This window comes from Lampetra fluviatilis, chromosome 28 (assembly GCF_964198595.1).
Source record: "Lampetra fluviatilis chromosome 28, kcLamFluv1.1, whole genome shotgun sequence".
NCBI lineage: Eukaryota > Metazoa > Chordata > Hyperoartia > Petromyzontiformes > Petromyzontidae > Lampetra > Lampetra fluviatilis.
In genome coordinates this window covers 11,330,918-11,357,152 of record NC_136302.1, presented here as the reverse complement: position 1 = coordinate 11,357,152, position 26,235 = coordinate 11,330,918, and the positions used below count along the sequence as shown (strand labels likewise).

The 26,235-nt window shown below is 55.2% G+C and overlaps 1 protein-coding gene across 6 annotated transcripts in view; it reads right to left on the bottom strand.

Annotated features, from left to right (window-relative positions):
* Positions 1-26,235, bottom strand: part of ACAP1 (ArfGAP with coiled-coil, ankyrin repeat and PH domains 1) — an 84,309-nt gene that overhangs the window by 47,076 nt on the left and 10,998 nt on the right. For all 6 annotated transcript variants that reach the window (XM_078869697.1, XM_078869698.1, XM_078869696.1 and 3 more), the window contains 4 exons: positions 15,651-15,708; positions 6,656-6,775; positions 4,983-5,036; positions 621-679 (listed from right to left, as the gene is read on the bottom strand). In XM_078869697.1, the coding sequence (XP_078725823.1) occupies positions 621-679; positions 4,983-5,036; positions 6,656-6,775; positions 15,651-15,708 (291 nt within the window). The remainder of the gene's footprint in view (positions 1-620; positions 680-4,982; positions 5,037-6,655; positions 6,776-15,650; positions 15,709-26,235) is intronic.

Below are 26,235 nucleotides of genomic sequence, written 5' to 3'. Positions count from 1 at the left end.
TGCAGTTAGTGAATAGCACCTATGAAGGCCGGCACGGCACACGAGGGGGTGGGTGGCCTGCACCACGCCGGACCGCCGGTGGCGATGTTTACACACAGCATCAGGTACTCATTTGAGGCCGAGTCGACCTAGGGGAGGTCCAGGACCAGTTCAGATAATATAATCGTCACTGGCGGTGTTGGCTGTGAGCGGGAATCGAACTCGGGTCGCCCTAACGCTCACACTCTCACACTCTCACTCTGACACTCATCATCACATTCTCTCACCTTCACACTCAACACACTCATCCTTATCCTCACGAACTCACACGCTCACCCTTACACTAACAACACGCCTGTGATCACAACTTTAGTCTACACACACAAAGACCCCCTGTATAGCCTTAACTGACTTTTGGGAAAAGTCCTGTTTGCGTGCAGCGCCTACGAAGGCCAGCACGGCACACGAGGGGGTAGGTGGCCAGCACCACGCCCGGCCGCCTTTGTCTCCCCAGTGGTGATACTTATACACCGCAGCAGGTACTCATTTGAGGCTGAGTCGACCTAAGGGAGGCCCCAGGACCACACACGGACAGAGACACGCGCACGCGAGATGCAGTCGTCGCACGGCCGCCCGCTTACTCTTTGACGAACTTCTGCAGCTGCAGCTTGATGGAGCGGTGTGCCTGATCGAACAGCACCTGTGGGCACACAGAGCGGTCGGTCACACACGGCGTCTCAGGGAGCCAGGGAGAACCAGGGAGTGGCCGAGTAAGTGCGCCGGGGGAAAGCGCAGGGCAGGCGGTGGCGGTGGCGGCGGCGGCGTGGATACCGTGCAGGAGAAATGCACGGCGCGAAACGAACGCCTCAGCAAGGCCGTGCTCGCTAGGGGCGAGCACATCACGCGAACTGTCCGCGTATCCGTGGCCGAACAAACGAGACGGACAATAATGCGAGCGGGAAGGACAATACAAGACGGGCGATACAAACGAGGTGGACAACGCAAATGAGACAGACTCATTTGAGGCCCAGTCGACATCGGTGACGGTTTAAATGACCATCAACTCTGGGGGCGGCGGTGGCGGCACAGTGGCTGGCGCCAACACACGGCTAACATCAGCGGCGAGCGGCGTCTCGGCCGGCGGGAAAAGGTCAGCCAGAGGTCGCAACCGGGTACCCGATACCCGCACCCTACCCGATACCTGGCTACCCGTACCCGGCCGGGTACGGGTACCCGTTTGCGACCCTGGTGCGGCCAGGTACGGGTACGGGTAAGGAATCAAAACCCGTTTGCGACCTCTGAGGTCAGCCTAGAGGGGTGCTTCCGTCAATTCCTCAACGTCATCGCCCGTCATCAGCCACGCTCAGTCCACCGCTGGACGAAGGCCAATCCCAAAGCCGTCGCCCATTGCGTGACAGAACCGGCGCGGAGCTCGCTTCTGCCCCGGACAGATCGCCGTGGAGATGTCTCGGCCTTGCCCGACGCACCCAATGGCAAGGGGGAGCAAGGGGGCAGTGTTCGTGAATAACAAACAGTAGGAGCAACACGGCCGAGAGGCGGGGAGGGGGTAGATTTTTCTGGCCCAGGCGTGTACAGGCACGTGTTCTCCGAGCATTGTTACGCAATCCCGTAGACAATAGATTTGGTAGTCACGACACATTTTTTCGAACCCGCCCCGCGCGCGCACACGCGGGCAGAAAGCACGAGCGCAGCCCTGCAAACGCGCCGCGTTCAGCGCAAACGCCGGCGGAAGTGACCTCCACCCGAGGGAGCTTCGGAGACCCCCTCCAGACTCGAGCGTATCATCCCAGGGTAGTCAGACCGTCTGGAAGAGCTGGGGTTTCCCACACGTTATCCCAACGCCACCACTCGCGACCCTGTGGTGGTTACCCGTTTATACCGCTGCTTCATGTTGTTGTTCGTATTGCGGGGGGATGCCCACTGAGCGCGCGAGAGCGCTCTGCCAAGGACCGGTTCAGATGTGACTCGCCGCTGCCACCGGTCGCGAGCGGGAATTGAACTTGGCGGATGCCGGGTTCGTAGCGCGGTGCGCTGACCGCTGCACCACCGCTCGCGCTAAGCGCTCATCATCAGCCGTGGCTCAACCGGGGGGCAGGCGCCCGCCCGCAACGTCGAGATTGGCGAGGCTCGATGGGGCGTCCTCCTCCGACGTGTCACGAGCGTGCGATCGTCCCGAAAAGCGTTCCCCGTCGCGTGCCGCTCGACGGCGCAGGCGGCGGCGGCAGCGCGCGAGGCCGCGGTACGAAGGGGGGAGCGGTGAGACGGAGCGCCACGGGCGTCGAGAGGATCGGCAACGCACAAACATTTGGAGGGTGACAAAGCAGACGAGCAAAATTGATTCTTAAATCGAATTTGTGACCCCAAAATATGTTGGGGTGGGCGGCTGGTGGTACGGGGAGATGGGGTGTATCCTTCATTTGGCTAACGAGGACTAAGAAGGTTTCATTTTGCTGGAATTAATTTACTTTGGTGTTTAATTTGCGCCGAAACAAATAATGCCACGTGGCAACTGGAGGCAAACGTTTTTTTCGCGATTGGTAACGTTCATCAAAAGAAGCACATAAAACAACAACAACAACAATGTCCATTGTTAACCCAGGGCAATGTCACGCGTTCACCATTGCAGTGAGGGTCTATTGTGGTCCACGCATCTCACTGTAGAATCTCCCCGGCCCCGTGGTCTGTCACCTGCGACCCGCCGACTGCCAACTCGCCCCCAGGGTGGTTGATGTCATCGGCAACCCGATGACTCCCCACCGCCCCCAATAACCCCCATTGTCTACCCCCCCAACCACCACCACCACCCTTCCACTGTCGCTTACCGAGGCATTACATCACCATCGATGCACACACTGAGGCCAAACGTGGGCCCCTACATTGTTATGGCAGGCACGGGCTCACAAAGCCTGAACGCTTTCTCTCTCTCACTCTCTGTCGCACACTGAGCTCAGTATCTCTCTCTCTCTCTTGCAATCGCTCGCTCACGAGCTCTCATTCCTCTCCCTCTCACTCTCTCACTCTGTCGCTCTCTCTCCGTTGCTCTCCCCTCGCTCTCTCTCACTGTCACGATTTCGCTCTCTCTCTCTATCTCACTATCTCGCTCGCTCACTCATTCCTCTCGCCCTCTCTCTCATTCACTCTCCAACTCGCTCACTCTGTCACACTGCCACTTGCTCTCTCTCCCTCTCTGTTGCTCTCCGCATCGCGATTGCGCCCGCACGCTCTCATCTCCCTGCCACGATTTCAATCGCTCGTTCACCCCCCCCCCGTACGCGTACACACACACGTGCTCCCCTCCCCACCCTCCACGTTGCCGGCTGAAAGCTCTTAAGCCGCTGACACAGAAAACAGAAATAATAATAAAACAGCGCCCATCATCAGCTGGCCTCGAGTGGGGTGTTTTTTAAAAAGGGACATTGCGCAACACTCGAGTCGCGGCGCATTTTAAATTCGTTCCGATCGCGCCGTGACCCGCTTTGTGCCGTGATGACAACGACAACAGAAACGACTACAAATACATTCCGACCGATTCGTGTCGGGGCCCCTAAAACCCGCTTGCCGTGTCTGTTTCCCCGAGAGGAGGCCAGATTTACGGTGCATCAAAGGAGGTGGGTGGGTGGGAGCTCATAATGGCCATGTCGGGGGCACTAAGCCGACTTGTGTTTAAGATTCTCCAGGTCCGAATTCAAGGTCTCTCCGCCGACATTTAACCTGATTGACAAGCGTGGCGAGTTGATGCGGCTGGGGCCCTGACAAAGACAAAGATCACCCGTGTAGCCTTAACAGACCGTTGGGGCAAGTGCTGTTAGCGAGCACTTATGAAGGCCGGCACGGCACACGAGGTGGTGGGTGGCCAGAACCACCACGCCCGGCCGCCTTTGTCTCCCAAGTGGCAATGTTTTTTACGCACCGCACCAGGTACTCATTTGAGGCTGAATCGACCTAGGGGAGGCCCAGGACCGGTTCAGTGGGTGTTGGCCGTGAGCGGGAAATCGAACTCGGGTCGCCAGGTTCGTAGCGCTAACCGCTACACCACCGCTCCCCTACGAAGGGCCGGCACGGCGCATCAGGAGGTGGGTGGGTCGCCCCTGACACCACCACTACCAAAGACAAACGCACGAACAAGTCCCTAAACAAATATCATTTGGTCACCCAACTCAATTTCACGAACAATTCCAGCAATTAATAAAAAAAAAAGCGTTCGTAAGAGATGATCATTTTTTGGGGTCAGAATCGCTGGCCGAAACTAAAATGTGTGCCGAACACCCGCCTCCACCTGGCTGTAATCGAATTTTTAGTCAAGAAGGAAACAGGAGCATTTCTCCACGAATCTGGCTGTCGCCTGATGATGTTGGTTGTTGCAATTGCCGGCGAAACGTCACGGTACTGGAATTGTGAATGTTGTGGAGGGTTTACTCTCCAACACACAACCGGTATTATTCATAATCATTCTGGCGAATTGCCCGATGATGCTGGATGCAATTACCAGCGAAACGTCGTACTCAAAAATTGCAAATGTTGTGGTTTCATGCTTCAACACACCGGTGGGCTAAAGCAGTGAACTATTTGTCTTTTGTCAACGTGACACTTTTTTGCTGATTGGCCGTGTCGGGTGGTGGAGGGTTACGACACATTTATAAATAACGCGATCTAAACCCAAAAACGTTGATTATGAACACAACCGGTAACTAATTGGCATGTGTTTACGTGACAAACCTTACTGATCGGCTGTGTCGGGTGGTGGCGGGTTTAACGACACAATTATATTTACGCCATGTAACCCAAAACAAAAAAACCTCTATTATGGAAGTAATCGAGTTGTTACGTGATGAACAAACGGTTGTGTCGTACACCCTCCTCCGCGTCGAGCGGAGGGTTTATATTTTTTCTTGGTTCTTTCGGTAAAGTCACGTAGAAGGGAAGTAATAAAATAATAAAAGGGTTTATTTGTTTGTTTGTTTCGAAGATCTCACAACGCTCACCGTGTAAAACTTGACGACCTCCTGCAGGCCTGAGGCAAACTTGTCCAGACACTCCTGTTGCCGTGGAAACAGGGGGGCCCGGGGGAGGTGGGGGGGGCATCACTCACGGTTAGTCACATGATGCTCATGATGATGATGGTGGTGGTGATGGTGGTGGTGATGATGGTGTGTATAGGGGTAGCCACACTGGGAAACAAACAGTTGCATGATACTGATGACATTGGTGAAGATGGTGATGATGATGATGATCATGACAAGAATAATGATTCATGATGTCATGATGACGAAATTAATTGATGATGTTCGCCGGTGATGATGATGATGGCGGCCATCACTTAGCAACACACCGGCAACGATGGCGATGCCCCATCCCCTTCCCCCCGAACAACAGGAGCCGTCATGTTCATGACGCCAGGATATCCGACGATCACATTATCTCTTGAGGAGCCACACCACACTGTACGATTGTTTACATCTCGACATCAGCAGCTGTTGTTGTTGCCGCTGTTGCTGCTGTTGCTGCTGTCGCTGACTTTGACATTTAAAACCCAAAAACCAGCGTGGAAATTCAACCCGGCAGTTTTTTTTAAAATACTTCTTTTTTTTAACAAGAAACTAAACAGCCGTGCGCGATAGGCGTCTCGGTCACTCGACATTTACTCGTTATGGATTTACCCGAGCGCCAATCCTCGACAGGAAGGGAGAGACGGGGAAAGGAGGGTAATGCAGAGGTCACGTTGAGGCCACGTGGGGGGTCCCGTGGGGGTCATGTTGAGGTCACGTGAAGGTCACGGAAGCTCAGCCGCAGCCCCCCGCCCCCTCAATCCCAGAAACGGGTTAGTCTCTTATCTCAGATTGAAGGAATCTGATGAGCTATGAAGCTCTTTTTCACAGATGCCCAGGATGGTGGGGCGGGGGTCATTACACCTTCAATCGCCCTGTTTTGTCTTTGGCCATTTACGGTGTTGGGCATGAGCAGCGGTGATTCTTCAATAAATATCTCCCACCACTCTCATCAATACACCCCATCAAATCTTTTAACGGTCTCGTCTCTGGGGTAATGCGCCGTCGCGAGCACAGGGTTCAATCGCCCAACCGAGGAGAGAAACAGCCGTCGCAAATCGGCGGGGTGTCTGTAAATGCTGAAGTCTTGCATGGTCCAGTCAAGGGGTCTCTGCGGATAAACGCCGTTGATGACATAACATCTCAACATCATCGCTTCCTTCCTTCTGCCAGATCCAGCAATTGTTGCACAGAGGAAACTCAAACCTCCGAGGTCAGCGCTCACGGTCTCCCTCCCGTCTGGCTCAGAGAGTCTTCGTGAGGCCCTTCTTGCGTGAGGGCCACGAACGCTGCCCTCCGCGGGTGAGGGGGGTGAGGGGGGTGAGGGGGGCAATCGACCCCCCGCCTCCCCCGCCACCCCCGCCCCTCGAGTCCCCAGTGAAATACACCAAATGTTTTTTGTTATTGATGTCGGGAGGTCCCTATTAAACGAATTTATTTAAATTTCAAGGACCACCACCACCACCGCCCCCCCCATCCCCCCACGTGAATCAGCCTGCGTGTGTCGGGCGACCGATCGTGGATACAGGGGAGCAGGGGAATCCGCGGCGGTTACGAGGAACTACATCCCCCAGGGGGGGGGGGGTGGGCGGGCGGGCAGAGCTCCTGACCACGAGCATGTCGTCCTTGCGGGACTGGGTGACGAGGTCCCGCAGCCCGTTGACGAAGAGGCGGTTGGCCACGTTGTAGGCCTTGCCCGCCTCGATCATCCCCCCGCACAGCTTCACCAGCTGGGAGGGCGCGGGCGGGGGAGAGACGGTGAGCACGCACACACACGCACACGCGCGCACATGCACGCACGCACACACGCACACACACACGTGCACACACACACGCACACACACGCGCACACACACGCACACATGCACACGCACGCACACACACGCACACACACACACGCACACACACGCACGCACGCACATGCGCGCACACGCACGCACGCACACACACGCACACACACGCACACACGCGCGCACACGCACACACGCGCGCACACACACACACGCGCACACGTGCACACACACACGCGCACACACGCACACACACGCACACACGCACACGTGCACACACACACGCGCACACACGCACACACATTCGCACGCACACACAAAGTTTTTACGAAATGGAGTTTATTTTGTTTTAACTGACTGAGAAGAAGCCAAGACACCAAGAGGGACATGGGGGTAGTCGTCTGCTTGTAGGGGGGTGATGATTGTTACGTTTGGACAAATGATATCAATCGTCGCCACCTCCTCTCCTGGCACATTTGACAAACAATTGTACAATAAAAAAGTCTCCAGCACTGCGCGGCGACTGTGGCCACGTATACGGATGTATGCTGAACTTCTTTCACACCGTACATAGCCAACCGCGCTCATCGTACGTGCGCGGGAAGGACAACAAACCAAAGACAACCCAGAACAGAACCACGGAGCGGGTAATTGCATGAAATCTGTGTCCTAACATCCCCTCCGCCGCCCAACAAGAGCCACATAAGTTGTCACGCGGCGCGTGCGCACGCGTGGAGCGACCGGGCAGATTACCCCCCCTGCCTCGGAACGCTCGCCACTTGGGCTGGGAGAGAAATCCCAGGACCGGACCCGCGTCCTGACGGTGCTCGACGCAGCTGCAAGCGAAGCGTCGCGCGTTATCCGATTTGGCAGCTTGGGTCGTGAGATATCCCAACCGGTTTGACGCGGACAGTGCTGTGATGTTATCTCGGCGATAACGGCCCCATCGCCCGGCACATGCGGGTTGCATTTACGCGTTCCGTAATTAATTCGCCGTTATATAATCCGATTGTAGCACTGCTTGCTACATTGGGCACCTCTGGTAGTGAGAGAAAGAGAGACACACACACCACACACACAGCCCCAGGGCTCAAACACGAATTCTAACAGTGAATGGGCAAGTTATATTCATGCACGCATCATCTGATGGGAGTGGAGTGGTGGTGCAGCAGTTAGCGCCTCGCTGATGATGAACCCATAGACCTCGATTCGTCTCCAAGGCCAACATTAGCTGAGTGACATCTGATCGGGCCCCACTCCCCCCTAACCGAACCGCACTGGCCAGCATGGTGAAACATGGTCAAATATAATCCCAATGACCAATGTGACATAGGGGGGAGGCGGCGGGGTTCATCCAGCAGTTGATTGACGAAGTCCTGTAATAATAATCAGATTATGTCACCCAGGAATCGGGGCTCAAAAACCCAGCTGTTCGGGGGCGATGGGCTCCAAATGTCAATCATCAGGCTTCCAGAGCGAGCGAGGAGGAGAGGACACCCAGGGCTCGGGTTCGAACCCAGGCTGGGCAGCACAGCGGCTGCACGGAGGGAAGGGCAGTGAGCTACGTCCTGGCCATGGTGACCACCTCGGCCGTACAGTGCGCGAGGCTCAGCAGCGTGTGGTGACGTCAATTCCCACGGGAGGAAAATCGCAGGAAAATTTTTTTTTCCAATAAAAAAATAAATTGTGGCCTCGTTCTCTCCCCCTGCTCGCCGCTCTCTCTCCGCCTCCTTCCCCCCCCCCCAAACTCCACTCCATCCGTCTCCCACTGCCTTGCTCGTGACTGCCTTCCCCCCCTCCCTCCCTCCATCAATTTCTGCTTCCTTCTCTCCCCCTTCCCTCCCTCCTTCCCCTCCCTCGCTCAATTTCTCATTCCCTCCCTCCTTCCCCTCCTCCCTCCCTCTCTCCTTCCTTCTCCCTCCTTCCCTTCGGTCCATCCCCTCATTCCCTCTTTCCCATCATTCCCACCCTCCTCCAATTCCTTCCCCTCCCATCTGCCTTCCCTCACACTGCATCTCTCCCATCCTCCATCCCATTCTCCTCCCTCCTCCTTTCCCCTCTCCCACCGCTCCCACCGCTCCCTCCTCCTCCTCTCTCTCCCCTTGCTGTCCGGTTACTCGAGTCGTCGAACGAGGAAATCGACGTCTCAAGTTCATCGGCGTCCAAGCTCCACACCAAATCACCGTTGACTTCTCCACAAAGTGGCCATCATTTCAAAGACCACAACCCCCCACCCGCCGGGGGAAGGATGATGGGCTGAGTCAACCTCGTGCCCGACCAGGAGTCGAACTCTTGACCTTGCCTGCGGAGGAGGGGGGGGGGCCACTGGGCCGGCTGACAACCGCATTGTGTGGTCGTCCTGTACGGTGAGACTCACCGCTCACCCCCCTCCCCCGCCATAGGAATGTGGAATTTCCCCCGCTGACTCAGGACTGTGAGCAGCAGACGAGCACCGATGAACGAATGCCTCACTGCTCGAGAAATCGCACCGAGCCCCCAAAGCAAATCGGGGCACGGATACCCTCCTGCTATGGTGCGGCTGTGTTCGTGCCAAGCTGGGGGCGGGAGGGGCAGAGAGGGTGAGTGGGGAGATGTAGTTGGGGGAGGGTGGGGGAATGGAGGGGGTTGTCAGCATCTGGAGGGTGTTTGCTGGCGGGAAACGGCCAAAACATCAATGCTTTCCGGTTCCCAAACCCAGCAGCCTGCCGCTGCCGCTGCTGCTGCAACATCGGCTCCGCTCGCCTTACACTCGCTCTGCTCTCTCTCTCCGCGCTCTCCATTCTCTCCCCCCACTCTCTCTGTTCCACCCCCCCGCCGTGCCCCGCTTCCAGTACCCATGAGATCTACACTCACCTCGCTCACCTCAAGCTCCCTCTCTGCGTCTCTCCCCCCACCACACACACACTGGGATCATCACCTCTGCTACTCTTCCTGACGCGGTAGTCTGCTGGCCTGACCACCTGCACGTGACATCGTGGTTGTTGCTCTGCATAGACATCATCATCATCAGCCGTACGAAAGAAGAAAAAACGAGACCTCCCAGACACGAATGCTGTCATCACATGTTACCCCATATCACCCCCCCACAAACAACAACCACGAAAATGTAAATAGCCACCACGATCATAATTTTACGTTTAACACCAAGTAGGCTTCCACGACCAATATCATCCATAATAGAGGTGATTTTTGGGGTTAGTAAATATATAAATGTGTCGTTAAACCTGCCACCACCCGACACAGCCAATTAACACTTACAATCTGAGTACAAATTGGAGAGCCAAGCCACAACATTTACAATCTGAGGACAGATTGGAAAGCCAAGCCACAACATTTACAATCTGTGCTCAGATTGTAAATGTTGTGGCTTGGCTCTCCAACACACAGCGATTGGCATGTTCTATTTACTTGACAAACATTACTAATTGGCTGTGTCGGGTGGTGGCGGATTTAACGACACATTTACACGATCTAACCCAAAAAAAAACCCTGTATTATGCACAATATAACGATTACAACAGCCTACCACGAAACCAACAGATCCAACCACTACTGCAACACCAATTTACAACAACCGTGACCACAGCGGTTGTAATGGCCAGCGCACTGCGTCCTGCAATCCAGAGGTGACCAGTTCGATTCCATCTCCAGGCTCGGCGGTCGAAAACAATGGGGCGGTTCCCTGCCTCTCCCAGCCAGACAAGCGTGCACACCACCACCACCGCCGCCGCCAACACGGTCGAGGCGATCGACGGCAGGCCAAAGCGTGGGCACGCCTTAAGATCTTGCGACACGTCCGGTCAATGTGGAGGAGTAGGCCAAATACCAGGCGAGGGTTCACTCTGGTGGAGGCGCCTTCCGCCAGCGGTGGCGTGAGGCGTGCGGTTGCAGGGCTGCGCCCGGACATTCTGTTGTTTGTTTTTAACAGCTACTGATCTGTACCGTGTTCGTCTTCGACCACAAAGACGACGATTGTTCCACGCTGCTTAAAGTTTTAGCGGAGGGGGCCAAGATCAGAGAAACGGGGAGGATCAGAGAACGGATGGAAGAAAGGAGTGAATTGTCAAATCCGTAAATGATGAGAAAAAAAACCCATGATAGCAGAAGGATAGCGGAGGCCGGAACACCCCGTGGTGTGGCTGAGAGGCCTCCACCGTGCAATTCATCGTTCCTAGAGGCAGACTTGGCAGCAGTGAGAATTGGTGGCTTACACTGCGCTGGTGAGTTCTAACGTGGACGAAGCCGGTCCACAGTTGTCTATCTGTTGCATCTCGGCTGCTTGCCTGAAGGTCGGTCACATTTTCTCAAATTGACTTTGATGCCGAGCTAAGACAGCAGGACCACCGCACAGTTACAGTGGAACCTCGGTATACGACCGCTTTGGAATACGTCCAATTTGGTATACGTCGTGTTTTTTCGAGAGAAAAAAATGTCTTGGGATACGACGTCTTCCTTGGGATACGACGCACTTGCTAGAACTTGTATGGGCCGGGATAAGTCACCGCGTACCCGCGTATGCCCCGTTCACGACTGAAACAAAGCGAGAGGGGCGGGGTGGCGTGGGGGAGAGGGGCGGGGAACGTGGGGGGCTGCCCCCATGGAGGGTGGAGCCCGGGTCGAGGCGCGCGTGACGTGCGGGGTTGAGGCACGTCACGTGACCAGCGCAGCTGGCAGCAGCGCGGTCACGTGGCTTCTGTAAGCATTTTAGTAATTGGTGTCTAAATTATTTTATACAACCCCATTAATGTATAATATGCCACATAAAATATCATTTATTTTCCTCTGGAACGGATTATTTACTTTTCCTTTATTTATTATGGGAAAAATTAGTTTGGTATACGTCATTTTCGGTATAAGTCCTCCCTTCTGGAACGATTTAACGACGTATACCGAGGTACCACTGTACTTGGGAACTGCTGATGGTTTTAGAAGAACGCACAAAAGGGCGAGCGATTCACGTACGCGTTTTCGCGGCGCGTCTCGTGTTGGGAGCTCCGGTGCAGGAAGGAGACTGGAGGTGTGCGGGAGAAGGAATGATCGGGCAAAGATGTCGGGGATGAGAGGATGATGATGATGATGAGAGGGGAGGGAAGAGAGGGAGAAAGGTAAGGAGGGAGCGGAAGTGAGTTTGCGTGGAGCAGCGTTTGTTTTCACAGTGGACGGCGGGGAGAAGGGATTCATAGTGGGGGTGGCAACGCACAAGTCACGTGATTCCCCGGAGTGTTGAGCCGATTGAGATAAAGAGTCGCCTCCCAGCACTGACAATAACACGACGCAGCTTCGCTGACACCACAATGGGGATGTTACCGTCACTCAGTGGACAGGAAGGAACAGCGCAATGCTTCAGGCGAACTTCCTGAAAAAAGGCCAGTCAGCCAAAACAGTTCAAATCTAGATTTTAGTTCAATATCCCTTTCCCCTCTGCGTCATTGTGAACGAAAGAAAACCACCTACGGACATCGACACGCACTTGCCATGCCCCTCCGAGCGGGTACTCGTCTCCGTGATCCGCTAACCCCACATTAGACGGCCAAGAGGTGTGTAACGCCATGGAGTAGCGGGGGGGGGGGTCGAGGTGGCAGCTTGCGTTGCCACCTGTCGTGGCTCTCCGAGGGACATCTCCTTGTTCAGGTCGCTGCTGTGATGACGCACGACCAACGAAAGGAAACGTGAATGGCGTACTCCGAGACGCGTTGGGCGATGATAATGTATTAGGAAGAGGGAGGTGGCCATCATTGACTGGGAATGTCGCCCATTATATATTTATATTCTTTACCTCTCTCAGTTATTGACAAACGTGTTGAATTTGTGTCTAATTCCGTTTAGCGGTTTTAATTAAACGATTGAATGCACGGATTACCGTTGTCTCCCCCCCCTCCTCCCCCCCCTCCTCCTCCTCCCCCCTCTTCCTCCACCCTCCTCCCCCCTCCTCCTCCTCCACCCTCCTCCTCCTCCCCTCCTCCTCCCACCCCTCCTCCCCCCCTCCTCCTCCCACCCCTCCTCCCCCCCTCCTCCTTCCCCCTCCCTCCTGCTCCCTCCTCCTCTCCAGGAGGATGGAAGAGGGCGGGGGGGTGAGGAGGGTGCAGAGGGGGGGGGGCGTTGTAACCAGGGGGCAAATCACCGAGCGACGCTCGTTTTGATTTAATTACATGCGGCGGCGGACGCGACGGAACAGCTGCTGCCTCGAGTGCGTTGAGGTGTCGGGTCGCCAGACGATCGATCGCGCCGCGACGCGAAACGCCAATCGCCAATCCTTCTTGCGCGTGGCACCGGTACCGCGAACCATAATAATAAAAATTACTGCGGGGAGCGGCGGGGTTAGCGGTCAGCGCTGTACTACGAAGCCGGCGCTCATGGCCAACACCGGTCACGATTATCTGAATCGCTTCTAGGTCGACTCAGCCTAAAATGAGTACCTGGTGCGATGTGTGAACATCGCCACGATAGAGACAAAGGCGGCTGAGCGTGATGCTGGCCACCCACCCTGGAGGACCTAGAGAAAAATCCACGGGACCAGGGTCTGGATCGAACCCACGACCTCCTGTATACCAGGCGAGGGAGTTAACATCTCGCCACCGTGGCGACCCCCCCTCCCCCGTCACGGATACGGGGGAAGAGCAGCGGAAAAAACCCCAGCACGAGCATAAACCCGCGGTCCTGATCCGTGTGTCAAGTGGAACACCACCTCCGAGTGCAATTTCACTCCATCGCCAGATGCCTCCACCCATCAGGAAAGGGGGGGAAAAAAGAAACCTCACCGCTGCCGTACATCCACAACCACCGCATGACCTCGCCCGTCTGCTCACGATTCCATCTCCCCCCCCCCAGTCCCCCTGCCACTCCCACACCGCCCACCATACCCCACCCCACAAACTGCCCAGGGCTGTAAAACCATGTTTTCACAGAGCCCGGGCTGCAAAACAAAAATAATATATTCCTGCTGCGTAGGTTTTCCCGTTTGAACTCGAACAGCACCAGCTCTCCTCCGCTGTGTTTCTCCGGTCGAAGCCGCTGGGCGCGATGTCCGACGTTTCGCTCCCACGAGCTTCTTCGGTTTCCCAAAAGGGGTGATTGGCCATCGGACAAGGATAAGCGGTGAGCGGCAGCCTCCGACGAAGAAGGGACCGCGCCCGAACATCGCGTCCACCTCGCAGATGGAGCGGCGTGGATCGGATCGGAGCTCCCGGCACGTGGAGTGAAACGTCGGACGTGGTGCCGAAAGACTCGTGGGAGGGAGCGCTTTACGAGAAAATCTAAATATATATATACACACGTTCGAGCAAAAAAACAAACATACCCCGCGAAACGGGCAACTCACGTTGACGCACGGCATACTGCGGCCAGATCGTGCCTTGTTTCGAGACTGATTCTCACATCTTGTAAAGCGAGGCAGAGTGCTCAGCCTGCTGTAGTGCTTGCATGGGGGGACCGCTAACAGGGCTTGCCCAGGTGTCGTAGGCGTGGGGCACAGTCAAACGTTGAGTCAAAACTCTCTGAGTTATCGTCCACTCTGCTTGTGTACCACCGCCAATGCAGCAGCAGCAGCAGCAGAAGGAGCAGTAGCAGCAGCAGCATCCGGCGGTAATCTGTGTACTTGATAAATGCCGGGCGTGTGGGGCACGCAATTTCCTCCCCAACCATCACCACTATCGGCGCAGCCAATCGGTGAACTCGCTAAATCTATTTATATGCGGGTACAGCACATGGACTGGCCAACGCACGTCATGTCGGTCTGCGTCGTTGCTCGGTAGAGACTCGGCAACTGCTCCGTCTCGTCACGGTCAGTCGCTCACCGCTCTTGCCTCTGGCTCAGCAGTGCCTTTTTTTTGTGAAGCGTGAGCAGCAGCAGCAGCCAGATGTTTAGGAGCTCGATGCCAATGTCGAGGTCTGCTGCTGCTGGCTGGCTGCAACAACGAGAGGGCTTCAGCCGAGAGAGCGCGAGAGTTTGTGTCGTGTCGCTGTTCCTCCTCCCCCTCCTGCGTTGAAGGCCCGGCTTAGCAGTCGGAGCCACAGTCAGCCTCGACGATTTTTTCGTCCACTCATCACATCATCTTCTTCTTCTGTCGCACGGCCGATGACGCAATTTCACAATCAGGTTGGTCAAGCCAGATAGCCGCGTCAGGAGCAGCGGAGTTGAAATTGCCGCGATGTCTCCTTCGTATTTGTGGATCGAGGCATTGGGTAACGCGCTGAACGCTGTATGGTCTAAATTTTGATTTAAAGCTTTCGTGACTGCAGGGATTCAAATTCTTGGTTCTTTTGGTAAAGTCATGTAGAAGGGAAATAATAAAATAATACAAATATAAAACAATACAAATTCTCACAACGTTCCGACTGCAACACAAGCAATCATCATCAGGTGTGAAATCCACAGCAAGAAAATTTGAAAAAAGTGGCGGTTTTTCCTGTACTTTCTTGCTGTGGATTTCACACCTGATGATGATTGCTTGTGTTGAAGTCGAAAGGTCGTGAACATTTGTATTGTTGTATATTTGTATTATTTTATTATTTCCCTTCTCCGTGACTTTGCTGTATGGTCTGTTCTGGATGACCACACTCTAACACTGCTACTGGAGTTTTTTTTTTTACACTCCACATCGATCGTTGAGAAATATAATAGACTAAATCATGAACGCAATTCCGCACCTCCGATTAGTACAGTTGGCTACGTACGGTGCGAAAGAAGTTCAACGTGAATACGTACATGAATATACCTGTCAAAGAATGTGTTGACAGAATAAAAAGGACTGGACGGCGGCGAGGGTTCCAAGGGCGAAGAATGGGGGTGCAGGTGCAGAGTTCGGGGGTCACCTACCTTCTCCAGCTTGACCTCCAGCTCCACCACATCGCCCTCGACCTCTTCGAGGCTCGCCCTAGTGGGGGAGGGGGGGGGGGCAGGGGTCACATGGAAGAGGTCACGGTCAGAGGAAGTCACTGCCACTGAGCGCACGCCAGAGGTCGCAACCGGGTACCCGATACCCATACCCTACCCGATACCGGCTACCCGTACCCGGCCGGGTACGGGTAGCCGTTTGCGACCCTGGTGCGGCCGGGTACGGGTACGGGTAAGGAATCAAAACCCGTTTGCGACCTCTGGCACATGCCTCCATCCCAATTGAAGCCACTGCCTGGGTACCGACGGTACAGGCAGATATGTGACAAGGTCGGACACGTGGGGTTTACTCCGGGCGCTCCGGTTTCCTTCCACATGCGTGAACACTCCCTTTAATGCAGCTGAAAACGCCTTAATGTGTGGAGGGCTGCATCACCACACTCGTGCACCACGTGACGTCGTGCACCACGTGACGTCGCGCACAGAGAGGGGGCAGACTCGAACGAGTCAACATTCCGGGCCGGATTTATAATTGTTTTAGACAGCAGTGGCAGGACGATGAGCAGACCTCACAATCGATGACACCCTTGTTAGGGACCATCAGCACAGTGCAGAAGTCATTGCCTACTGCTGCCGAGTACCCAGGGTTACCACAAATCCTGGGATTTTATTTTTCACCCCAGGATCCTCCTCCTCTTGTTGTTGTTGATGGTGAGAAGGAGGAAACTGATCTCCTGGGAAATGATTCCGTCTTCCCGGGGACATTGAATGTCCCGGTAATTGTCAGTTGCGCAATCACCATCATCAACATCATCACCGTAACAATGAGTCGCCACTCGGGACGACGCATTTTAACTTGCACGAGTGCATTTCTCCCCTCCACTTCTAATCATGATAAAAATAACAACTACATATGTTGAACTTCTTTCACACCGTACGTAGCCAACCGTGCTAATCGGAGGTGCGTGTGGGGGGGGGGGGTGAAAAACAATAAACTAAACACAAAAACTTACAGCAGCGGCCTGTCACACAATCTCAAGGTGCTTGACGTCAGTGACAATGCAGGACGTGACTTTACCGAAAAAACCTAAGAGTTGGAAAAGATATATGGTGGGAGCGCTGCTCAGGCAGGGAGTTATAAAGGTTAGAGATGGGTGGATCCCAAGGGTCAGTGGGCGGGGCTAGAGATGAAATTTGCATGTAAGATAGGAAAATTCTTGTACGTACATATTTACGTGTGTGTATACATAAAAATGGTCACAAGTGTTGCTTGGACTTAAAAACATTCCTCTCGCTCTCCTCCTTTAGACTCCGGTTTTTGCCGAATCACCAAATCAATTGGCACGTTTGCCCACGACGCGACAACTCGGTTTGATTGGCTCTGTCGCTGTGTGGTGGAGGGCTTTTGAGTTACTGACACGACATCACACGACGACCGAACACAAAGCAAGCTGTGCATCAATCCCTCCCTGTTTCTCATCGTTTTACAGACAGTGTTCAAATTGTTGTTGGTGGTGGTGGTGGCGATGCCAAGGACAAACGGGAGGATTCTTTTTTTTTAATCGCGTTGGTCAAAACATCCCTGTGGTGTGATGTGACACGTTCCCTCTCTCTGGGTGGTCCTCACTCCCAGATCCCCCCTCCCTGATCTCGTTCCCGTGACCCCATTCCATCACACACGTAGCTCTGATCCACTTTCATCTCGCACCACTGTTCGCTCATTCGCCTGCTCGCCCGCCCGCCTGCTCGCTCGCTCTCTGCCTTCCACCAAACGGTTTTGGCTCTGCAAAGGTCAAAGGCGCAGCCCTGCAACGGCTTTCTCACGCCACTGCCGCCAGAATGGGCCTCCGGTGATAGACGGCCCCCTCGAGGAGGCACTTTCGGGCCTACTCCTCCAACAGCTCGACAGATGGACGTCTTGGAAGACGTGGGAGCACGCGCACATTAACCCCAACCCATCGTACACTGTGCTACTACACCCGTGCCTACTGCTGGATGGACAGAGGCTTGGGGGGGGGCAGAGGGGGGGGGGGGGGGATTCAAATTGGTTTTTAAATAACGGCCTTTATTTCCAGAGAGGGCCACCATTCATGCATAACATTTCGGCGCCAATAAATAATTTACTGTGCTCTTTCGTCTTCAAACAATTTCGTGTCGTGGTCCGGGCGTTCATTGTACGGGGACGGTCGCAGAAAGGGCACGGGCCCCTCGGAGCCGAGATATTTCCACTTGGCAAGGTTGTCGGAAAGCGTGCGGGCGCCCGGGGTGTCATTCATCACGACGAGGCGACGCGCAGACAGAGGTGCCCCGTGTAGCCTCCAATGGGCCCGCTGGGGCAAGTGCTCTTAGCGAGCACCTCAGAAAGACCAGCGCTGGACACCTATGAATAAGAGGGGGTGGGTGGGTGGGTGACCTTCGCATGTTGTTATGGGTTGACCGACTGAGATGACCAGTAGATGCACCACCTGTGCTCCCTACTGCGCCAACTTGCTGCGTTTTAGTCGCCCGGCGCTCTGCCCCTTGTTGTGAGCGTCGCTCCGTTGCCCTCCGTTGTTGCTGGAGGGTGACTGTCTCTAACTGCCCAGTAGCCTCCTTCACGAGCCTTATCCACAGAGGCCGATCTTGACATCACTGGTACCAGTCATCAGCAAGTCCACTCAGCTCCACATCCTCCTTTACCACATCAGTCCATCTCTTCGTTAGCCCCTGCGGTGCTCATTAAGTCCGCTCTATCCAACAAAACAGAAGCTGCTTGGGCATGCGGCGGCTGGACATGCGGGCTACGTGACCCAGCCAACGCAGCTTGGCCTGCTGGAGGAGGTCACTGAAGGAGACTGTGTCCAGACCTTACAAGGTTCTATGAGTTGTGGTCCAGAGGACCTCCAGCATTGTGTGGAACAAAATGGCAGGCAGATTCCACAGTGGTTATGCAGCCGATGGATGATAAGACAATGTTGCTCGACTGATTAGAAGTGAGAACTCTGCTGCCAAACCGGAGCTGGTGATGAGCATGCTACCCAGGTATGGGAATTCCTCCACTCTCTCCACAAGTTCCCCATTACTCATGTAGAGTGGACGGGGGTGGAGCGTTTGATGACATGCATCTATGTTGAAATTCGTTCGCACCGTACGTAGCCAACCGTGCTAATCGGAGGTGCGGGGGAAGGACAACAACAAAACATACCCAGGCAGTTACTTTGTTTTGGTGGGGGTGATATGATACAGCCCCACCTCTTAGTGGCATGCGCCAAGTTCAGCAGCATAGTATCCAACTCATTCTCAGAGTGTGCAGCGATTACCAGATCATCAGCATACCAAACATCGTTGACCAATAGGCAGCCATCCCTTAACCGCACCTGGCTATCGATCAGCCTCCTATTGAATATCTCTAACAGATTGACATTCCTGCGGAACAGCCACAGAAAATTTTTCTAGAATTATGTGGTCAATGAAGATGTTAAATACTGTAAGGGGCCAGAGGATATCCCTGTCGTACCCCAAGGTGAACCGGAAACGGCTCCGACTCCCGACCACGCAGCTTTACCCGGGCATGCCCCCCCCCCATCATGAAGGCCCTTAATGATAGCAAGCAGAGGAGAATCCAAAGCCCTGGTTTCTTGATGACATCATAGGCCTTGCTTACACCTCTAGTGTAGCAGATGGACGGCTCCTGCCCGAGTCTACACTGGAGCACCGTCAGCCTCTCATCACCGTGCCTGGCAAAGTGACGCTGAATCATCCTTTCCGGGACCTTGCCCGACACGCGCGGAGGTGGGAGATGCCCCGGTGGTTGTTACAATCGGTGCGGTCTCCCCTTCTTATAAATCCCGAGGAAACCATCCTGGTGGTCCTAGCGGCTACAACAACGCCAGGCAAGGCGGCCTGTACACAACCGTCAACTTCTCTCAGCTATGGGTCAGGCTCTGGATTGCTCTTTGTACCTACTCGGTAGGTCGCTCTTCAGCCAACCTACAGGCAGAGGTGGGACAAAGTCATTGTTATGCAAGTCCAAGTCGAGTCGCAAGTCATCAAATTCATGACTCGAGTCTGACTCGAGTCCAAGTCACATGACTCGAGTCCACATCTTAGAGGTGGTACAAAGTCATTGTTATGCAAGTCCAAGTCGAGTCGCAAGTCATCAAATTCATGACTCGAGTCTGACTCGAGTCCAAGTCACATGACTCGAGTCCACACCTCTGCCTACAGGCCACAGAGGGTGGCTACTTCCTTCAATATTCTAGGCTCTGCAGACCTAGCAGGGTCAACTCCACCTTGCCCCATGATTTTATCTGGGCCCGAGATGATCCGCCATCCTTCCTGTATGACCTCACGGACACATTCAGCAAATCTGTGGGCCACACATTGAGGCTCAGAGATCAGATCACCATTGTTGAGTATAGTTTATAGGTGTAGCACTGCAAATAACTTTCAAAATAGAATCATCGAGTGATTTCTGATCGTTGGTTACAAAGGTAATTTCCATCAATCCACCATTGGGCGAAGGCCTCCCCAAAGCCGCTGCCACCTCTCATGATCTCAGCGATGTGATACTCCACTGAGGACCTGCACGGGGACCGATCTCATCACTCCACTTCCTTCATCAACATCCCCTTTGTGGACGCGCTGCGGCAGTTTCCATCTGCTACGAAGCCCAGGCCAGCAACTCATCTGTATCGTGCCAAATGGGCTCTCTATCTCTTTGAACCTCCGAGCGAAGGCTGCGGGTAAGCCCTCTCATTCTAGGGCATGGGTGAGTGCAGACAATGAGCCTGGCTGTTTCTTCCCAGCTGGCTTGCCAACATCTCCTCGACCAGCCAGAGGTCTGGACTGGGGGGGGGTACCCAATGAGGCCACAGCAGCTGCACGAGCCGCAGTCCTGAACCTCGCCCATTTACCCTCGGCATCGGGAGGGCAGGGGAGGGGAGTCGCAAAACCTCCAGTTGCAAAGTGATGATCGCATTCTCGCTGGCAGACTTCCGGGCTAGCTGTTTTCGAGCTGCAGTTGTACACACATACCCACGCACAAACAAAGATCCCCCGCGTAGCTTCATGCATGCTGTCGGGCCAAGTGCAATTAGTGTGCACCTATTAGGGGTGGCACAGCGTGCAAGGGCGTGGTGGTGTTGCCAGAACAAACGTCCGGCCGCCTTTGTCTCCAAAATGCTGACACTTTACACACCGCATAGGGTACTCATTTAAAGCTGAGTCGACCTAGGACAGGCACAAAATTGCTTATTCTAGCCAAGCCTAGCTCTACTGACCACGTGTGTCTCTGTGTGTTGTGGTAATGCAACGTTAGCGCACCGCGCTACGAACCCGGAAACCCGAGTTCGATTTCCGCCACTGGGGAGACAAAGGTGGTCGGGCGTGGTGCTGGCCAACTCACCCCCTCGTGTGCCGTGCCGGCCTTCATAGGTGCTACTCGCTAACAGCACTTTGCCCCAAAAAGTCTTTTTACAGTCAATATGGGGACCGTGAGCGGGCATCGAACTCGGATCGCCTGGTTCGTAGCACAGCGCGTTAACCATTGCGCCACCAACCCCCCCCCCCCCGCACACATCAACATTCACGTCCTTAAATTTCTCTCTCTAAACCTCGCGCTCACAATCACAATTCGCTGTCGGGGCCACACCGCATCAACGGCAGCGCGCCCCGCCGGTGGGCAGCGCGTGCGGATCGCGTGGGCGTGAAGCGACCGGAGCGGCGCGGCCCTGTGGGTGCAGCTGGGGGGGGTGGGGGGGGGGGGTGGCACCGGTTGTCTGCGGGCGCAAGCGGCAGGCACGGGGACTCGCTGCGGGTCGACGACTCGGCGGCCTGCGAGTGCGCGGCCACAAATCCCAAACCGTCGGCCGCCGCCGCCGCTGTTGTTGTTGTTGTTGCCGTCTTCACTCCTTTAAAGGAGGAAGGGACGAGAGCCACTCGGCTTCTGAACAGACAATCGAGTAGATTTCAAACTTGCGCAAACAATTACATCTTTAAACCTTCTGTCATTAATCCATACGGAAGAAGAAGAAGACGAAGAAAGCAGGAGGCTAAGAAATCAGAATAAGAAGATGAAGAAGGAAGTAGAAGTGGATTGCTGCACTGCAATTCGTGGCGGCCACAAGAGGTGGCGGCCACAAGAGGTGGCGGCCACAAGAGGTGGCGGCCACAAGAGGTGGCGGCCACAAGAGGTGGCGGCCACAAGAGGTGGCGGCCACAAGAGGTGGCGGCCACAAGAGGTGGCGGCCACGAGAGGTGGCGGCCACAAGAGGTGGCGGCCACAAGAGGTGGCGGCCACAAGAGGTGGCGGCCACAAGAGGTGGCGGCCACAAGAGGTGGCGGCCACAAGAGGTGGCGGCGGGCCGAGTCACCACCGACGACGGGACACGGCAGTTGGCGGAGAGGCTGAGAGGGACGGCCACGGCGCTGGCCGCTGTGGCACCGCACCGCCCCCAACTCGGCCGCGGTGGAGTAAAATACAAAACAAAAACGAGAAAGGTACAGCCCGCTACAACTGCGCGACTTCAGGCGGCACCGCCACCGCTGCTCCAGCCGGCGGCGGTGGCCTCCCGCTGGAGGGAGTGGTAGAGAACCCTCCCCCCCTAGACGGTGCATTCTGGCCGACTTTTACCATGCTCACCATTACACCTGACGGGCGGTGAAATGAAGCTTCCTTTATTTAGACAGGAAAGCCACAACGAGTCTCGGGGTCTCCTTTATCAGGAGGGTGCTGCTACGCTAGGGTGTTGAGCATCGCGTAATCCGCGTGCGTGGTAAGCGTCGCGCAATCCATGCGTATGCATGATTTTTCTCACTTGTGTGTGTGTGTATATTTTCGTTGTGCGCGTGTGTGTCCGGGCTCCGTCACCCCGAGCCTCACGTCAGCGAGACGATCGCACCTCTTCAGTGTCCATGAGCCACGGGAAGAAAACCAAAAAAAATGTCTCTTCATAGACTCCACGGGCCAGACCCGCCCAAGAAAAGTCCCGGGCAGATTTTGACGAAACTCCGTCCAGATGTCTTTTTCAGACTCGCCGCTATCATCTCAACATCCAAGCAAAATCCTTTATTTGTTCCGGACAAAGCCAATGAGCACGGTCAGATTAACGCGGGGGGGGGGGGGGGTTGGGGGGTGGTGGTACAGCCCATGGTCTCAGATTTTGAGGGGGGCCCCCCCACCCAATCTACTTGCAACGGTTACACCGTGGCACTGTGATCATTTTAAAAACTATCGCTATTTCGGTCGTTTAAGTCGCAGATTCATCCACTGTGGGGCAGTGGGTAGGTGGGTGGTTCGCGGTTCGGATTCCAGCGGCCGCCCTGGTAAAGTAATCCTGCGTGCGCTGGCGTCACGGTCCGGTTTTTAGTTTAAAAAAACTTTCTACGTCGCAGATCACTCGGTTGGGATTACACACGGCCACCGTCGTTACCCATGACGCGAAAGCTGGGCAGGAACCTCCTGAGAGTGAGCCGTGAGACTCAGTGAGGGGTTCTTGCGCATACAAACAACAAAAATTATAATAATCGCACACAGTATGTGTGATTATTAGGACCAGTTTTGTGCCGAAATTACAGATCAGTAAAGACCCACATTTAGCCACACCAGGTAACCTAATAATGAACTTATTAATTACATGTGCGGCTTATAAAAGAATATGGTAAATATAGTAAGTTAAATGTAATTAAGTAATTTAAATTACATATATATTTTGAGTTCAATGTGTAGGGGAGGGGCGATGGGGGGATAGGGGATGCAGACCGACACAAGCACATCCAATAACCACACTATCCCGCGCATGCACACCCACCACACACTCATTAACGTGCAACGGAGGGCCATTGCCCGAAACGTCGCCTATATATTTATACACGTTCCCCTCTTCCACGCAGCATTATTGACCGACGCGCTGCTGTGGTCGTCATTGTTTTGCCCGGGGACTTGGGGGCACCGCTGCCAGGGAAGAATCACCACCGCCACGTCGCTGTTTAATCGTCGTGACTGATGATCAGACCCAGAAGCGCAAACCCGGTTTGGGGTCTGCGCGTTTACACGAAGCCTGTTGTTGTTGGTTGAGAACGTAAACACGAGGGGGGGGGGGGGGAGTCGTTCTGCCAACAGTTTGTGTTGACGCGGAGATACGGGTCGGTGCGGCTGATGAATTCACGGGGCTTTGATTGTTTTAACCCGGGTGGAAACAAACAAGGGGCTCGTGCGAAACTCAAGTAGACGTCGATACAGAGTTTGCACACACACACGTACACCAAGCCTCTCGTCAACCACGTGACCTGTGTGTGGTCACCCCCACCCTGAACCCCTCCCCTCTCATCCACAGATCTATTTTTCTCCATCGACACCAGCTCCGGCCTCCCGTAAACCGCGTGGCTTCTCCGTGACCACCCCCAACTCGGAATCCCTGCCCCCTCATCTCTTCACCTCCACATCGAACCGCTCAAGCCTCCCGTTAGCCACGTGATTTGTGTTGTGGCCGCCCCCACTCCGAACGCTCATTCCCGCCGCCCGCTGCGAAAACAGACGCCGCTCCTTCGTGCAGCAGGAGGAGCGGCGAGGCCCTGATGCAGCCGCCTCCTCCTCCTCCTCCCGATCCTCATCTCTCCCGACCCCCTCTGCTCCCGCTTCTCTGTTCACTTCTCCATGCAGCTCCCCCCCCCCCCCCTCTTTACCTCCCCCCCCCCTTCCTTTCTCATTCTCGTCCCAGGCATTACACCCGCGGCGACTCAGTGCAGCCCTTCCCGCCGGTGCCGCCACTAGGGGAACAGCAAGTTCCCAGTTCGACTCCCGTGACCGTCACGGTTGCTTTCCATAACCCTCGAAAGGGAGTGGGTGGGGGGAGGCTTGAAGGCGGATCGGGTACATCGCGCGGTCGCGAGAGATCGTGGCGGTGGCGGCTTGGGGACGGTGGGCCTCCGACCAGCAGTGGATCGAGCGTGGCTGATGTGGATGACGACACAAGCGCGGTTATCATCGGCGACTCCCCACCCCCCCCCCCCCAGCAGTCTCGCGAGAGACGTGGCCTGCCACAGATGTGCGGACGATTCTCAGGCCGCCCCCAGACTCACGCCCCGCAAACGGCAACGTGGCCAATGGAGAAGCCCTCTTGGCAGCCTGGCAATTGCGCCAGCGCTGCTGTTAGCGAGCACCTGTTCAGGCCGGCAGGGCGCACGAGGGGGTCGTGGGGGCCGGTTGGTGGAGGTGATGGAGGCATGCCCGGCCCTTCATCGGGTTGCTACTCGCTAACAACACTTGCCCCAAAAGTCTGCTAAGGCTATACGGGGGATCTTTGTCTTTGTTGTGGCCAGCACCAGGTCTGTCTGGCTGCCGTTGTCTCCACGGTGGCATTGGAGCACGTGACGTGGCCCAGAGGTCAGCGCGATATCCGCCGATTGCTGCTGGTTGCAGAGTATTGGCGGTTCGACCCCCGGTGGGCCGCCCTGGTGAATACTCCGGGGGGCATTAATCACCAACTCCAGCCCACTGCTTCACTTTGGAGGCTGAACGATCCCGTAACGTTCTTCGAAAAAGACTCGCTTCAAAGTTGGCAGATGTGAAAAATAATTACTGCACGGTTACTCTAAAATTACTTACATTGGGTAAAACCACGCAGCCGATTTCCAACCCCTCGTGTGAAACAACTGCAGACGATGCCAGGATATACCCACACAAATACTAAATCCACTGATGATTATGGCGATGATGTTGACGTCATCGCTGATGATGACGCACCCCACTGGGGTTCATCGAAGGCTGAGCTGACCTAGGTACACACACACGCACCCGCGTGCGCTAACACGCGTGCACGCGAGCGGGCAACATCTGCGGATTAGCCCGTTAAGCTGTTGCGCGGCTGCGTTTTAACTATGGCTCCTCTAAGTCCGGCCGCTGAGCACAGAGAGAGGGGGTGGCACGTGCCTGTAGGGATGCGTGTGCCCGTAGGAACACGTGTGACTGTGGAGGTGACGTGTGCCTGTAGGGACACGTGTGCCTGTAGGACACGTGTGCCTGTAGGGACACGTGTGACTGTAGACGGTGGACATGTGCCTGTAGGGACACGTGTGACTGCAAATAACGTGTGCCTGTAGGGGGTGAGGTGTGCTTGTAGGGGTGACGTCCAAAAACTATGAGGGCCACTTCAGCGAAACAACAACAACAACACGGGGCAGCTCTTGCGTTTGCAATCCTGGGAAGCCGGTGGGATGCAGTGGGTCCTTCAAATAAACACGGACAGACACAGCGTGCCCCCCCCACGTCTTCATCATTATCAACCATCGTCACAGCCACGAGCAATCAATCCACTGCTGGATGAAGGCCTCCCCAAGCTTGCCCTACGATGTTGACAATCCACTGAGCATGCACACGAGAGAGCAGTCATCGCCTCTCCCTCCCACCCCCATGGACATCCTCAGGGGGTTGTTGCGTTCCGTTAGTTCCAAAGCTGCCACTGGCATTGCTCTCGACCGTCGGTCATCGTCCCTTCCAGCGACGTATCTTGCCCTCGTGTGTAACGGGGCAACGGGCGGGGAGGGGGTTCTTCTATAGCCGTAGTAGTCACACGGCCACAGCAGGATA